The sequence below is a fragment of the Nannobrachium achirus genome, assembly GCF_963921795.1.
Source record: "Nannobrachium achirus genome assembly, chromosome: 3".
Taxonomy (NCBI): domain Eukaryota; kingdom Metazoa; phylum Chordata; class Actinopteri; order Myctophiformes; family Myctophidae; genus Nannobrachium; species Nannobrachium achirus.
The window spans coordinates 55,839,953-55,854,385 of record NC_137812.1 but is presented as its reverse complement, the minus strand read 5'-3'; the positions used below and the strand labels follow the sequence as shown (position 1 = coordinate 55,854,385).

At 42.8% G+C, this 14,433-nt stretch overlaps 1 protein-coding gene across 1 annotated transcript in view; it reads left to right on the top strand.

Annotated features, from left to right (window-relative positions):
- cacng2b (calcium channel, voltage-dependent, gamma subunit 2b) overlaps positions 1–11,038 on the top strand; it is a gene marked incomplete at its 3' end in the record, with an annotated part of 106,066 nt that extends 95,028 nt beyond the window's left edge. Inside the window, exons 3-4 of the mRNA XM_080721516.1 lie at positions 4,027–4,167; positions 10,515–11,038. Of these exons, the coding sequence (XP_080577642.1) occupies positions 4,027–4,167; positions 10,515–11,038 (665 nt within the window). The remainder of the gene's footprint in view (positions 1–4,026; positions 4,168–10,514) is intronic.
- Positions 11,039–14,433: the final 3,395 nt, after the last annotated feature.

Below are 14,433 nucleotides of genomic sequence, written 5' to 3'. Positions count from 1 at the left end.
GGTCCCCGGGCCCATCTCAGAGGCCCACAAATGTAAGCAACACAGCTGCAGATAATCAAATTATCAATGGGCATGTTGGAACGTATCAACTATGGTTGCAGTGCACATTGGCACACCTAAATCTAACACACCCATCATCTAGACCAGTGGTTCCCAAACATTTTAGATCTGGACGCAAAAGACAAATCTGATGTTCTTTAACCTAGATCTTCTATTTACTGTAGTACTTATATGATGTTATGAATTGAATTTCTTCTTAATGAAAACAATTGCAGCAAACAAAACACACAAGAAATATTTGTTACTGTTGACCCATATAAAAAATGTGTCCACGAACCACAAATGGTTCCCGACCCATTGTTTGGGACAGTTTGCCCCCAAGCAGCAACAAAACAAAACAAACATTCAAACTTTAGGAATGTGACATTGGCCGCCTTGGAGCGGAGCAACTGGCCAGTCAGTCTGCCAGTCAGACGCTCAGAGGGCAAATGGATGGACAACTGATGGACAGACTGATAGGACAGGGAAAGAGGACAGAGGCGGACAAAAAGAGAAGAGATGAAGCGATAAGGGAATAGAGAGAGAGAGAGAGAGAGAGAGAGAGAGAGAGAGAGAGAGAGAGAGAGAGAGAGAGAGAGAGAGAGAGAGAGAGAGAAAACAGATAGTCTAATGGAGCAGAGATGCTCAACACAGATAGAGAGCAAGCAGGATGGGAGGAAGAGCACAGAGGGGAAAAGGAGGTTTACAGAAATCTAGGCTCACCATATAGGCTACTTCTATATATATCTGCTTTCTCTCACTCTTTTACTGTAACTGCAATGTCCTTGACCCCACAAGTGTTCCCAACCTGCATAAAATTAACCGTTTAGAGTCACACCGCGTGACGTTCATTTTTAGGAAGTATGTTTTTGCGACAGAGCGACACCTCTGGCGGCGACCCGGCCATTGCAGTGCTTGTCGGTACGGAACCTATACCACCTAATGAATGCTGCCATGGGTCCTATAGGGAAGGCTTATATGGTAACTGTAAAATACATAAATAAATACATTTCTGGCACTAGTGTTGGGGGCTGACACTCGGGGGAAAGAAATAATAATAATTGTAGCACAGATCACAGGTAACGGTACAGGTGACAACAGAATGGAAGTGTTCACATATTTTACATAAATAAAATTATCAATAATGCAATATAGAAATACTCTGTTACAAGTAAAAGTCCGGAATTTAAAATGTACTTATAGTAAAAAGTATGAAAGTGTTGACATCAAAATGTACTTAAAGTACCAAAATGAAAAGTATTTCTTTTTAAATAGCAGATCTACAAGCTCTCAAGGGGTCGCATCGCGACGCGTTGTGAGCTTGTAGATGGGCTATTTTCAAATAGCCACGGTACTAAAGTGGTTTATGTATGTTTTTTTATATAGTAACTAAAGTTATAGTAACTAAAGCCCCTCCAGCCACATACTGAGGTAGCGGAATAAGTCCTTCCTATTGTTAGCTCGCTCTTCAATCTCCATGTGGAGGGGGTGAGTGGGAGTGGTTGGCCCTGATGGCCTCCAGCTTCCTTGGTACCTTCACCACATCCTCCACTCCGTCCAGTGTAGCCTCCCCCCAGAGGACACTGGCCATCACAGTGTGATAGAACACGTCTGCAGCGTCCTACACACCCCAAAAGATCTGAACTTCCTCAGCAAGAACAGCCTGCTCTTGCCCTTACTGTAGAGGGTAGCCGAGTTATCAGTCCAGTCCAGTGCATTGTTCAGGTGCACCCATATACCGTAGGAACTTGTAACCAGTGGTGTGTTCTAGCATTTTTTTAAGGGCATATGCTCCGTGGCCATGGCATACGCCAGTGCATAATGCCTATCAGATACGTTACTTTGAAAGGTTCAGGAGGGCACACGCTTCTTCCATTTTTTACCCAAGTATCAGGTAGAACACAGCACTGCTTGTAACAGTCCACAAAGAGAGAATGGAGAGAGAATATCCATGTTATTTGTTTAGCTGTGTAGCATTTTTACATTTTCAGGTGTTCAATGCCACTGTGATGTAGAATGTATGTGCTATCCTATAATGCCTGCCCAATATGATGGCATTATATACTGGCATTAACCACGGTCAACCTTGTGTCACTTGTTTTGGACATGTCATTCTAGGTAAACCTTTTTTTAAAGGTTTCAATAGCAAAAAATAGCAGATCTACAAGCTTGTACACCGGCTGTCTTTGCTATTCATCGTCTATCCATCCATAGCTATAAATTCACGAAACCACTATCTGTCTGTGGGTCTGTCTGTATGTTCCGACTTGCATCGTTCCCAAGTAGGCCTATTTACCAAACGCTTATAATAGAATTCCTTGGTCTTCAATGTATTCAGGCCAAGGACCCCTTAGTTGAGAGAGAGATGATGCAGGGACTAGGGATGTCCCGATACCACTTTTTTGCTGACCGAGTACTTCATTTTGAGTACTCGCCGATACCGAGTACTGATACGAGTACAATTAATAATACAAAATGTCTTTAAATTACGTTTTTTTTTTTTTTTTACTTTTTTTTAATCAGATGTTCCTCACTTTCTGGCTGTATACAACACATTAAATTGCATTGCTTTCCCAGAACATGGCACAACTGCCACACATTTCACTTTTGTTTTTCAGGTTTAGCCCGTGGAAATTCCTGTACTGTACATGATCTTCTAGATCTGCTATGCTCAAACATTTTGTATTTTTACTTTTGATACTTTAAGAGAGAGAGAGAAAGGCGAAGTGGCGGAACACACAGGGTACTCGGGCGCTTTGTGAGCAGTATCTGACGAGTACCGATACCGGAAAATAGGCCGGTATCGGGGCGAGTACCGATACCACGAGTACCGATACCGCATCCCTAGCAGGGACCCCCACAATCTGTTCATAGATTTCATATAGTTTCATTGTTTGACAGCACAATCATCAGTGTATTTTTGATTCATGTCAATTTGTGTTTTCATATATATTTAACCACTTGAACCATAATACCGGTAATAAACTTTCTTTTTTTCCCCTCTACACCAAACCTCTTTGCCGAAAATAGCCGATCTACAAGCGCACAACGCCTCGCAGCGCGAGAGGAGAAAAATGTTTCTATCATACAAAGATTTGGAGGACCCCCTGTAGTAACTCTGAGGGGTCCCGGACCCCCTGTTGAAGACCCTTGATATAATTGATTGTAATATCTAACGTTATTAACACCCTGGTAACAAGTACAGCACTGTGTTCTCTAACAACAGGTACAGACAGTATTCTGACAGACAGGTACAACAGGTATATTGCATAACCTAGCGGGGGCATGCATTTTACCAACTTGCATCATTGCCCACTTGCGTTGTCCTCAAGTAGGCTAAGTATGGTATGATAAAGTCTCAAAATGTGTAGTTTTGGCCACATTTTAAACTTGCAGATCTGCTTTTATGTGGCGCTGTTGTATGATCAACTAGGGCGTAAATTAGGAAAAATCATTACTCAGTTATAGGATATTTTGTATGATTTGGTTCTCCTTTGCTTTCTGTTTTCATCTGTTTTGGTTGCATTTGTTTTCTGTTTTCATTTTATATTTTGGACCCAGAAATAGTATGATGTTGTATAATGTAAGTCACAACGTTTCTCTCTCCCTCTAAAAGTCTGTGTGAATATGGGGGTATGGGTTGGGTTGATGTGCAACCATAGGGCTACAACTATACATGTATACGTCAAATGTAATGATATGCAATGCACAGTATCCTACTCTGAAAATATATAAAAAAATTGGTCACAAAAAAAAGTTGTGCGTAAATTTACAGAAAACACAAAAAGTTAAAATATGGAGTTACCGTTAGAGGTTTCTGGCCGACAGCGACGATATAGAGCTTAAGTGGTTCATATAAATAAATAATCATCACTGTGTGTGTGTGTGTGTGTGTGTGTGTGTGTGTGTGTGTGTGTGTGTGTGTGTGTGTGTGTGTGTGTGTGTGTGTGTGTGTGTGTGTGTGTGTGTGTGTGTGTGTGTGAGCAGGTGCGGTGCGAGCCTCCAGTATCTTCCCCATCCTGAGTGTGATCCTGCTCTTCATGGGGGGGCTGTGCATCGCCGCCAGCGAGTTCTACAAGTCACGGCACAACATCATCCTCAGCTCCGGCATCCTCTTTGTCTCCGCAGGTACATCAGGGACTGAGGGCTAGAGGTGGGGGAGAGATGGAGGGAGGGAATGAGACAATGTGGGGGCAAATGAGGTGACAATTTATGGTTCTTTTTGACTACAAGAACTATGTGAACGTACCGTGAAGTGTATTTCACAGGTTCAGGATTCGTTTCCACACACTCACAGCTCTGTTTCACATACATGGACATGTTGAATGCCCTTTTTTGTTTAGGTGTTATATCACACTTTACTTTTACTTTATTTATTTATGTGCGGGACGGCCAATTAACATACCAATCAATTAACATTATATAATGTTATAGACCAGGGGTTTTCAAAGTGGGTGACGACGGGGCACCCTGGGGTGCCGCGACGGCAGTCCAGGAGTGCCGCGAGATCATTTGATAATATTTGGAATTTATTTGGACACTTGAAAAAATATTTAGTATCATTTTAAACTTGAAGTACAAAGTTATTTTCAGTCAGTTATTTTCAGAGTTATTTTCTAACCAAAATGGCTATTATCTCAACGTTTTCCTCGCAACATAATCACTAAAATATCGCCACTGTCAGGCAGAAACCTGGTATCTCCAAGTTTCAAATGTGTACGTCTTTTGGTAAAGCAAAGCCCATCTTCTTCATACAAGACTGTCACACAAAACTAGTGAAAACAGACGATCTACAAGCACACAACGCCTCGCGTTGTGTGCTTGTAGATCTGCTGTTTTCACTAGTGTAGTACATTGTATAGATGATAAATACAAAACGAAGGTGCTGGGAGTGAAAATGATAATGTAGGGGTGCCTCGGATTAAAAAAATATTTATGGGGTGCCCTGAGACAAAAAAGTTTGGGAACCCCTGTTATAGACAAAGCAGAGACTTTTAAAAGCAAAGACTTTTTTCAAAGCTTAAAAAGTTACTTTCCCAAAATTCTACAGTGATGGTATGAGTTTGTATACCATGATATATCACCTCATTTAAAAAAGGCATTCAACATGTGGTGATGCTCCAGCATATCTTTCTGCTGATCATGTCCTGCTCCTGAGATGCAACGGACCTGCCGTACGCGTGGAACTTCTTTTGTTCTCAGAACATACTGTAGTCTTGGCTCTGTACTCAGGACGGGAGGAATGACTAACGTATTCTTTTACATTTCAAAAAATAGCAAAGAAAAGAAGTCTGAAGACAAAAGTCTAAATAAAATAAAGACCTAATGAAAAAAACGAAACTATAATTAACTATAATCATTAACTATATATCATGAAATCAAACTCCTGGTGGGTTGGGCGTACTGTCAATACATTCGGGATTACAGTTTGGAAAATTATAGTTTGGGATTTGTATAAACAATGCAAAAAGAAAAGAAGAAACTTATCGTTTGAGTACTATATTGTTTTTCATCTTAAGGCTTCAGTGAGGATATACTGTATGCAGATCTCTAACAGGTGTAGCAAACCTGAGTTGATTTCATTTTAAGCTTGGCCAATGTGACCCTGGCCATACAAACAGACACAAATTGAGCAATGACAGTCCGGACAGACACGGGACAAAGCCAGATGTTTGCTACTGCAAATTCTCGTGTTCATGTATCCGTTTGTAACTCAGAGAATGTTTCTTTAACTCTCCAGATAGGGCTGTCACAATTATTACATAATCGTCTAATCGTGATTATTTGACATAATCGCGATTATTTTTCATAATCGTCACAATCGTTTCCATGTTGAAATATGTTCACATATCTTTTTAAGTAAAAAATAGTGGAAATAGCCGATCTACAAGCTCACAACGCGTTGTACTATCAATGTGCTTTTTTCAGTATAAAGTTGACAAATATGTCAGTAATTTCTTTGTATATGTGTCATATCTACATAATCTACCATGTGCAACTTCAAACCCTAAAAGCCAAGTATAAATGTAATTGTCAATTTGTTAACGACAAAAACACAATTAAATTGTTAATCACAATTATTTGAGTGCCAATTAATCGTCATGTAAAATGTCATAATCGTGACAGCCCTATCTCCAGAGTTACAGTAACATTTTCCTCTGTACTTCTAGTGCAGTGGCAGTATTCTGTGTACTGTATGTGTGTACGAAGAAGACCTCCGCATTCTCTGGTTCTAGGCCATGTAGCATAAGCATATAACTAGTTTACCCTCCAACTCAGTACTGAGGGACACAATTCTCTCTCACTCTCTCTTTCTCTCACGCTATACCTCACTCTCCCTTTCTTGCTCTCCGTCGCTTGCCCTGTTGCTAGGCTGTGAGGAGGCCACTGGGATTAAACTCTATAAATAAGGTGTCCCTGATACTCTTCCGGTCTCATCTATCCCAATCATGTCTTCACACTCCTCACACCGCTGGCTTTTACTTGTCTTGTCTCTCTATAGACCAGACCAGTGGTGGAAAAAGTACTCAAGTGTGTTTTACTTAAGTAAAAGTGTCAATACTGCAATGTAGAAATACTCTCTAAGGGTGCCCTCACACCAAAATATGGTCAGCAGTGGATAAACTCTTCTGGTGCGCGGCTGGCTAAAAACACAGAGAGCATATTCCGTCCCAAAGCCAGTGACGCGCCTGTCACTCTCTTCCCGCACCGCCCTCCCTCCCTGTAGCCTGTAGACTAGCGTAGCGATCCTTTGTCTGCAGAGGTACGTTAGCCAGGTTAAGTACCATACCTTTTATTATCATCATCTTGACGTGTCAACTCTATAATGGACAGGGTAGCCTACTCGCCGTTGCTTTATTGGAAGGGGAGATGCTAAAAAGAGAAGAGTTTGGGTGCATGAGACTCTTCAAAACAAAACATCTCCCAGTCCCTTCCTGATTCTCGGAATGTTACGCCTTCGACTCACCCGATTGGACAGAGGGGGGAAACCAGAATCTGCGTGGAGATTTTTTTTGCTCCAGCATAAATGCAAGGTCTGCGCGGAGCTTCATGTGTGGTCATCGAGGGAAGAGAAGTGTTACAGTAGTGTTATGGGTTTAGGTGGAGTCTGAAGAGGTGAGTATTCAGTCCACGGCGGAAGCTATGGAGTGAGTCCGTTGGTCTAAGTGTGACAGGGAGTTAATTCCACAGTTTGGGGGCCAGGAGGCCAAATTGTCTAGGACGAGTGGATTTTTGTCCTGGGGTTTTTAGCGAGGGTTCTGTCAGCATCCCTGTGTTTGCTGATCTAAGTGAGCGGGTGGGGTTTTAGGGGTTGATCAGGTTTTGGAGGTATGGAGGAGCCGTATCTTTGGCTGCCTTAAGGTCAGCATCAGTGTTGTGCACAGACAGACAGACATACACACTCGGTCAAATGTTGGAGTGGTAAAAAGAAAAATCTGAAAACTGTCGCTTCTGGGGGGGTCCCTGATACATAATATTTCGAGATGGGGATTGACATGAAAAGGTTTGAGAACCACTGACATATAAACATGTTTTTTTTTTTTTCAAAAACCTTAGAAGTATTTAGAAGACATTTATAGAATCGAGTCAAAAATATTCAAAGATTTTCACGATTTTTCCAAAATAGCAGATCTACAAGCTTGTAGCACGGCACTATGTGCCGCCAAGTGAGGCGCAGCTAGAGCTGCCCCCCTTATCCCTTTCTTTAGTTGCTGTATCTATTACAGTTAAATTCAAATGTATTCAAATTGGATACTGTCAAAAGGATATAAGCTAATGAAGGTCAAATAGTATAGATAGGGTCACAATAGTGAGCATGCCCCCAAACATGTGTGCGGCTTTGGTAGCGACGCATTTGCCGCCGGGCTGGTCCATAGTATATCTCAGTGCATTCCTATCTATCTTCCTGTCTTTGGCTGTCTCTTGGCCTGACTGTCCACCTATCTAAAGATCGCATAGCCTTTTATACTTCACTGTCTCCCGTGACTGTCTGAATATTTGTCAGACAGCATATCTGACACACTCTCTCTCTCTCTCTTTCTCGCTCTGAGCACATAAGTAATAACCTGTCAAAGCAGATAAAAACAGAGGGAGAGTGTGAGTGGGAAGGAGATAGTCAGGTGAGAAAGTGACAAACAGAGGGGGTAACGACAATATGAATTTAAACGGGGAAGGGGGGGTCAACAGAGGGTACAGGCAGAAGGAGAGCGGAAATAATTAGTTTGAAGATATAAAACAAAAGCAATATGGTGAATATTTCATGTCTCAACTATTTCCCAGAGTGTGCGTTGCCATTGACAACATGTCACATCCAACCACAACCACTGCACATACATAACAGTACGACACCCTAAGGTCGTGCACATGTTGACCCGTATATGGGCATTGCCAAATATGGGTCAACAATGTGATGTCACAACAGGTAAACGACTATAGATAGGAATGTATACATTGAGGTCTTACTGACCCTCGGACAAGATGTGCCGGTTTTCATAGTTAACTGCGACCTACGGTCGCAATAATACATGTCATATATAGACAGATGATATAGCCCCATATATGGAGATCCCTGACATATTAGTACTCCATATGTGGAGCTACCCGACACATCCTATTGACTTAGCTGGGTCTGACCTCATGGACTCCATATTTGGACCAGAACGATCTTTCTTTAGTGCCATATGGGCCTGGCAAAGACATCTAGAGCTGGCATCAATCTAATAGAACTCCATATACGACATAGCTGACATATCGTGACATCGGTGTGATGTCACGAGCACACAGCCAAGCACATAGAGGGTGGCATTTACTCCTGAGGGATTTTAGCACAATAGCGCTCCAGTGGTTAAAACACACATTTTCAGGACCTCGTCTGTGGTACAGTGATGCCACCACCTCGTCCATGGAAGAGTTCCAAGAGCGTACCTCTCTGGAAGGTCTGCATCCTGTTGCTTGGTGGTTGCTGGTTATATCAATGACCTGGGTGCTTGGTGGTTGCTGGTTATATCAATGACCTGGGTGCTTGGTGGTTGCTGGTTATATCAATGACCTGGGTGCTTGGTGGTTGCTGGTTATATCAATGACCTGGGTGCTTGGTGGTTGCTGGTTATATCAATGACCTGGGTGCTTGGTGGTTGCTGGTTATATCAATGACCTGGGTGCTTGGTGGTTGCTGGTTATATCAATGACCTGGGTGCTTGGTGGTTGCTGGTTATATCAATGACCTGGTTGCTGACTAGGCTGCTGGCTAGGCTGCTGGTGAAGTTACTGGAGCCGGTGCTGAATATTGTGCTAACTTTATTCATAGACTTCATAGTTTGTAGCCTCTCCTAGCAGGGGGTGCAAGACAAGCTGGGTTCCTCATGCACGCATGCATGCAAAAAGCATCAGCAGCATGTCAATTAACAGTAACAGTGTCAAAGCATTTAGCAAAAACAAATAATTGAGTAGGCTACATGACAAATGTATCTGCCTTTTTATTATACAATGAATTGCAGCCTCCTGCGGATTCTTTCAGCTCGTGACAGGGATGGTGAGGTACAACGTGCGGACGTGTTTCAATGTACCAAATGAATCAGAATTATGCAATCCCTTCTCAAAAAAAATGTAATCGCCGGCCGCCAGAGGGTGCAATTGCATCCTTTGCCTCACCCTAAAGGGCGAGGTTGTGGGCGAGCACTGGCACTTTGGCAGGGGATCAACTTTGACCATAAAAAACAGACATGGTTGATTGTTTAAGTCGGCCAAAATGTGGCCAAAATGTGGCCATATTTTCCCCAAATCCCTGACGACATCAGGGATCTCCATAAATGGGCATAAAAGTGATAAGGATGGAATTAATTTGCAAGTGTGACGAGCCGGCGAGAACATCTATTGCTGACATCAGTCCGATGGTCTCTGAAGTCACAAGCACACAGCCAAGCACTGTAGTATACAAAGGGTGGCCATTACCCCTTGAGCTCAGAGGCAAGCAGAATATATTGATGACATCAGGGATCTCCATATATGGGGCTATATCTCCAAATATTCTCTTGCTGAGCTAGGATAAGCTGTTGTCAGAACAGGTCAGCTATATTGTGATGTCAGAAGAGTGACAAAGAAGAGTGACAAAGACAAATTGAGAGGCTCACAAGTGAGTGACAAGCTCACAACGCGCCGCGATGCGACGCGTTGTGAGCTTGTTGATCGGCTATTTTCAAATAGCCTAGGTATAAAATAGGGCTAAAGTGGATTAATGTATGTTTTATAATATAATCATTTATATCTGAAAAAGTAACTAGTAACTAAAGTCTTCAGATATATTTGGATTCGAGATGTAGTGGAGTAGAAGTAAAAGTACAAATACCTCAAAATTTTACTTGAGTACAGTACTCAAGTGCATCTACTTGTAGTTACTTTACACCATTGGTTACGCGTGGGGATTATAGGCTAATTGTAACGACATTTAACACGTTATCCTCATCTTGCGTCACCAGGTCTGAGCAACATCATCGGGATCATCGTGTACATATCAGCCAACGCTGGGGACCCGTCCAAGAGCGACTCCAAGAAGAACAGCTACTCCTACGGCTGGTCCTTCTACTTCGGCGCCCTGTCCTTCATCATGGCTGAGATGGTGGGCGTGCTGGCCGTGCACATGTTCATCGACCGGCACCGAGAGCTGCGCGTGGGCGCGCGCGCCGCCGACTACCTCCAGGGCGCCGCCATCACGCGCATCCCCAGCTACCGGTACCGCTACCGGCGCCGCTCGCGCTCCTCGTCCCGCTCCACGGACCCCTCGCACTCCCGCGAGGCCTCGCCCGTGGGGGGCCTCAAGGCCTTCGGGGCGCTGCCCTCCACCGAGCTCTCCATGTACACGCTGCCCAAGGGCCAGACGGGCACCCCCACGGCCACCTATAACTCCACGGAGAGGGACCACAACTTCCTGCAGGTCCACAACTGCATCCAGAAGGACCTGAAAGACGGCAACGCCGCCAACCGACGCACAACGCCCGTATGAAGGCTAAGAGCCACGCAGCACGCCATCCCAGGCCTGGGGGGGGGGGGGGGGGGGGGCAGGACATAAGGGGTGAGGGAGGAAGGTACACACAGAGGGGGACAGGCAGAGAGAGAGAGGCCAGTGAGGGGCAGAGGACAGAGGGGACATTGGTGGGAGCTCTGAGCACAGCGCAGCGCTCACGATCACCGAGTTTCCATGTCGGACGAAATACACACACAAACACGCGAGAAAAAAAAGGACACAAAAAATGGCAAAAAAAAGAAAAATGCATGATTTTCCCATCTACCGTTGTTTAACGAGTTTTGAAACATGTTTGTAAAGATTTGAAGGAAAGGATGGGGACAGAGGAGTAGGGAGATAGAGGGGGGGATGGGTGGGTGGGGCTGTGGGAGAACATGAGTGGCGGGTAAGGCCAGACTGCCAGCTTAAAAGGTGAGCTTTATATTTTTAACTCTTCCTCAGTCTGATGAAACCAGGGGGCGCTGTTTCCCCCCCTGTATCCTGCCTATGACCCCGCCCTCAAACACTTCCATCCCACAGGCCCACCCCCTCTTAAAAGCCCCTCCCCCCTCACTCCTTTTCTTTAGTTGCTGTATCTATTTCAGTTCATTCTTTTTCTCAGCATTAATACTGTGAAACCAATTGCGGTGTTGGGATTTTTTTTTTTAGCAGGGAGGAATTCAGGCCGCAAAAAAATTACATATAAGTTAATATATGTATTGGTTATATATGAATACCGTATATAAATATATATGTTAATAATAAATCATTACTACACTTCCCTGGCGCAAAAAAAAAAAGAAGAAAAAAATCTAGAAAAAAAGAACAATGTTATATACAAGTGAAATAAATCAAGTCGTCATGGAAACAAAATCGAGAAGGATTCATAATAATTAGTCGGTTTGACATGAAGTGGACTTGGTGAACTGACAGTTAGTATTTGACTGACAGTTTTTAGTATTTGACACATTATCACATTCTTTTAAGAGAACCTTTTGGCCTTTCCGCTGAGGCCCTAGCAGCCATCTTTGTTTGGGGGTCAACTTGGAGGTAAAACGGCCGAAGCTCACTTCCTGCTCTGGAAGGAAGGGGGCGACTGGGCAGAGAACTCTGGGTAATGCGGTTCTCTCCGGACTCGTAGAAGACAGCGGACAAGAGAATGACACACGTCACGACTCCCAAAGAGACAGTGTTGTGGGGAAACGTGGCTATTATCTTCTGTAGGTAAAGCGAAGTGACTCCGAAGATTTAAAAAACTTTACGTGCATGCTATCAAAATCATCCAATCTGCTTTTGCGGAACCTATGTTTTGAAAAATACTATGTAAGGAGATGGGAGACAAGCAGAAGTTACGCCCGATTTATGCTCGCTTGTACGCCATGTCTCACCGAAAACGACACCTAAATGTTCACGATGCGTTGCATTGTGAGGTTTTAGATCTGCTATGTTCGGTGCGCGACAGCGGTGCGCAACTAAGTATAAATTAGGCTTAGATGTTGCCGTACTGTGTCTATTTCTGTTTTTGGGAGTGTGGGATTTGGGCAGGGCTTCATTATGCTATCAGAGTGAAACAAAGCAAACAAACAATGAAGAACGTACAAAGCCTTTTTCTTAAAGAAAAATAAAGGAAAACCCTATTTCTTTTTTCTTTTCTTTTTTTTTACATCAAAGGAACACGTCATGTTTTTCAATCACACAGCCTTAGACACTTTTCTTTTTTCATTTTGCTTTTGATTATTTTTGTTAGTTTGTTGTTTTACTTTGTGTTGTCAATGAGAATAATAATTTAAAAAAAAAAGAAGCATAATGTCTTTTTCAAGGTGCCAAAACTGAATGATCCTGAACTTGGATGCATCAAGTCCTGATGATGAATAAAATTGGAATCCCCATAGGGAAAAAATGGAAGAGGCTGTTGTGTCAATGTTTCACAGCATTTATTACTTTTAAATATTAGTTTAGAGCAGACTGGAACACTAAAAGCATCCGCCCAACGCAATATATCTTTGCATTAGCGTATCACAAACCAGAGTTTCTCAGCGGATACTTTATTGTCGTCTTCTCTTGCCATCACTCACTTTTGTAAGTAATCTAGCAGACAAATCATTCTGTCAGCTGTGCAATTTATGTGAAATTGTTTAATGTGGGACATTGGCTTCAATGTCCCACCGTATGAGACTTTCTCTTTCATTTTCTGTCTCTCTTCCTCTCTCTCTCTCCTTGCCTCCCACCCCTAGTGCAATGATCAAAGTGTTTGGCGTGTCTCTGCAGTACTGCTGTGATCACTGAAGTGAAGCGAGAGAGAGAGAGTCAGAGAGAGAGTCAGAGAGAGAGAGAGAGAGAGAGAGAGAGAGAGAGAGAGAGAGAGATGTAAGACTGAACAGAGTGGTTGGCAGCCAGCTTCAAACAGAGCACCCTGCTGCCCCCCCCTGGAGTGGAGGTACATGACAGCTTCTCCAAAAATTAACCCAGCACATTCTGTCCCACTCTGTGACCTCGCTTACAGTACAGCTAGCTAATGCACAGGGTACATCTTACAGTACAGCTAGCTAATGCACAGGGTACATCTTACAGTACAGCTAGCTAATGCACAGGGTACATCTCCAAGTTACAAATGTGTGCATAACATTTATAAAACTAAAGCCTGCTAATGAAGAGCCATACTTTATCAAGTTTATCAAACTTAAACGTAATTTCAACTACCCATATGTATATGCATGGATATCCAGTTGTCCAGAACCACTGATCAAACGATATGCCCATATATGAGCATGCCAATATATACTGATGACATCGATCTCCATATAGGGAAGGGGTAGGCAACCTGCTGCTCTAGAGCCGCATGTAGCTCTTAGGCCCTCTTTGTATGAATTTATCATAATTTATTATCGTTGTAGGCATAAAGTTATTCTTAAATCTCCTCAAGCCTACACACCAGATAAAAATAATAACAAATTATTGAAGGAAAATAAATAATATATTAATGCTTTATTAACGCAAACGCGCTGCTGGCTTAATGGTATACTTGATCTGCTTTGAGAGATTAGCAAACAAATAAAAGGTAATATTGATTATTGGTAATAAAGAAAGACCAGAAAAGCATGAATAAATCAATGAAGCAAACATAATTTGTGGCTCCAGGCAGATTTTGAATAATCTTTGGGCCAAAAATGGCTCTTGATTATTAAGGTTAGCTACCCCTGATATAGGGGTAAGAGACACAGGCAGACAGACAGATACAGTACATTGATCTCCATATATGGGCACAAAAGGGAAACAGGCAATGGGTACTTTGACAAAAACCCTGACACTATGACATAAAATTAGCTTATTTTCCAAGATTGCCAAAGGTATAGTTTATATTGTACACTATCATTCTAAAAGCATCTATATGCATT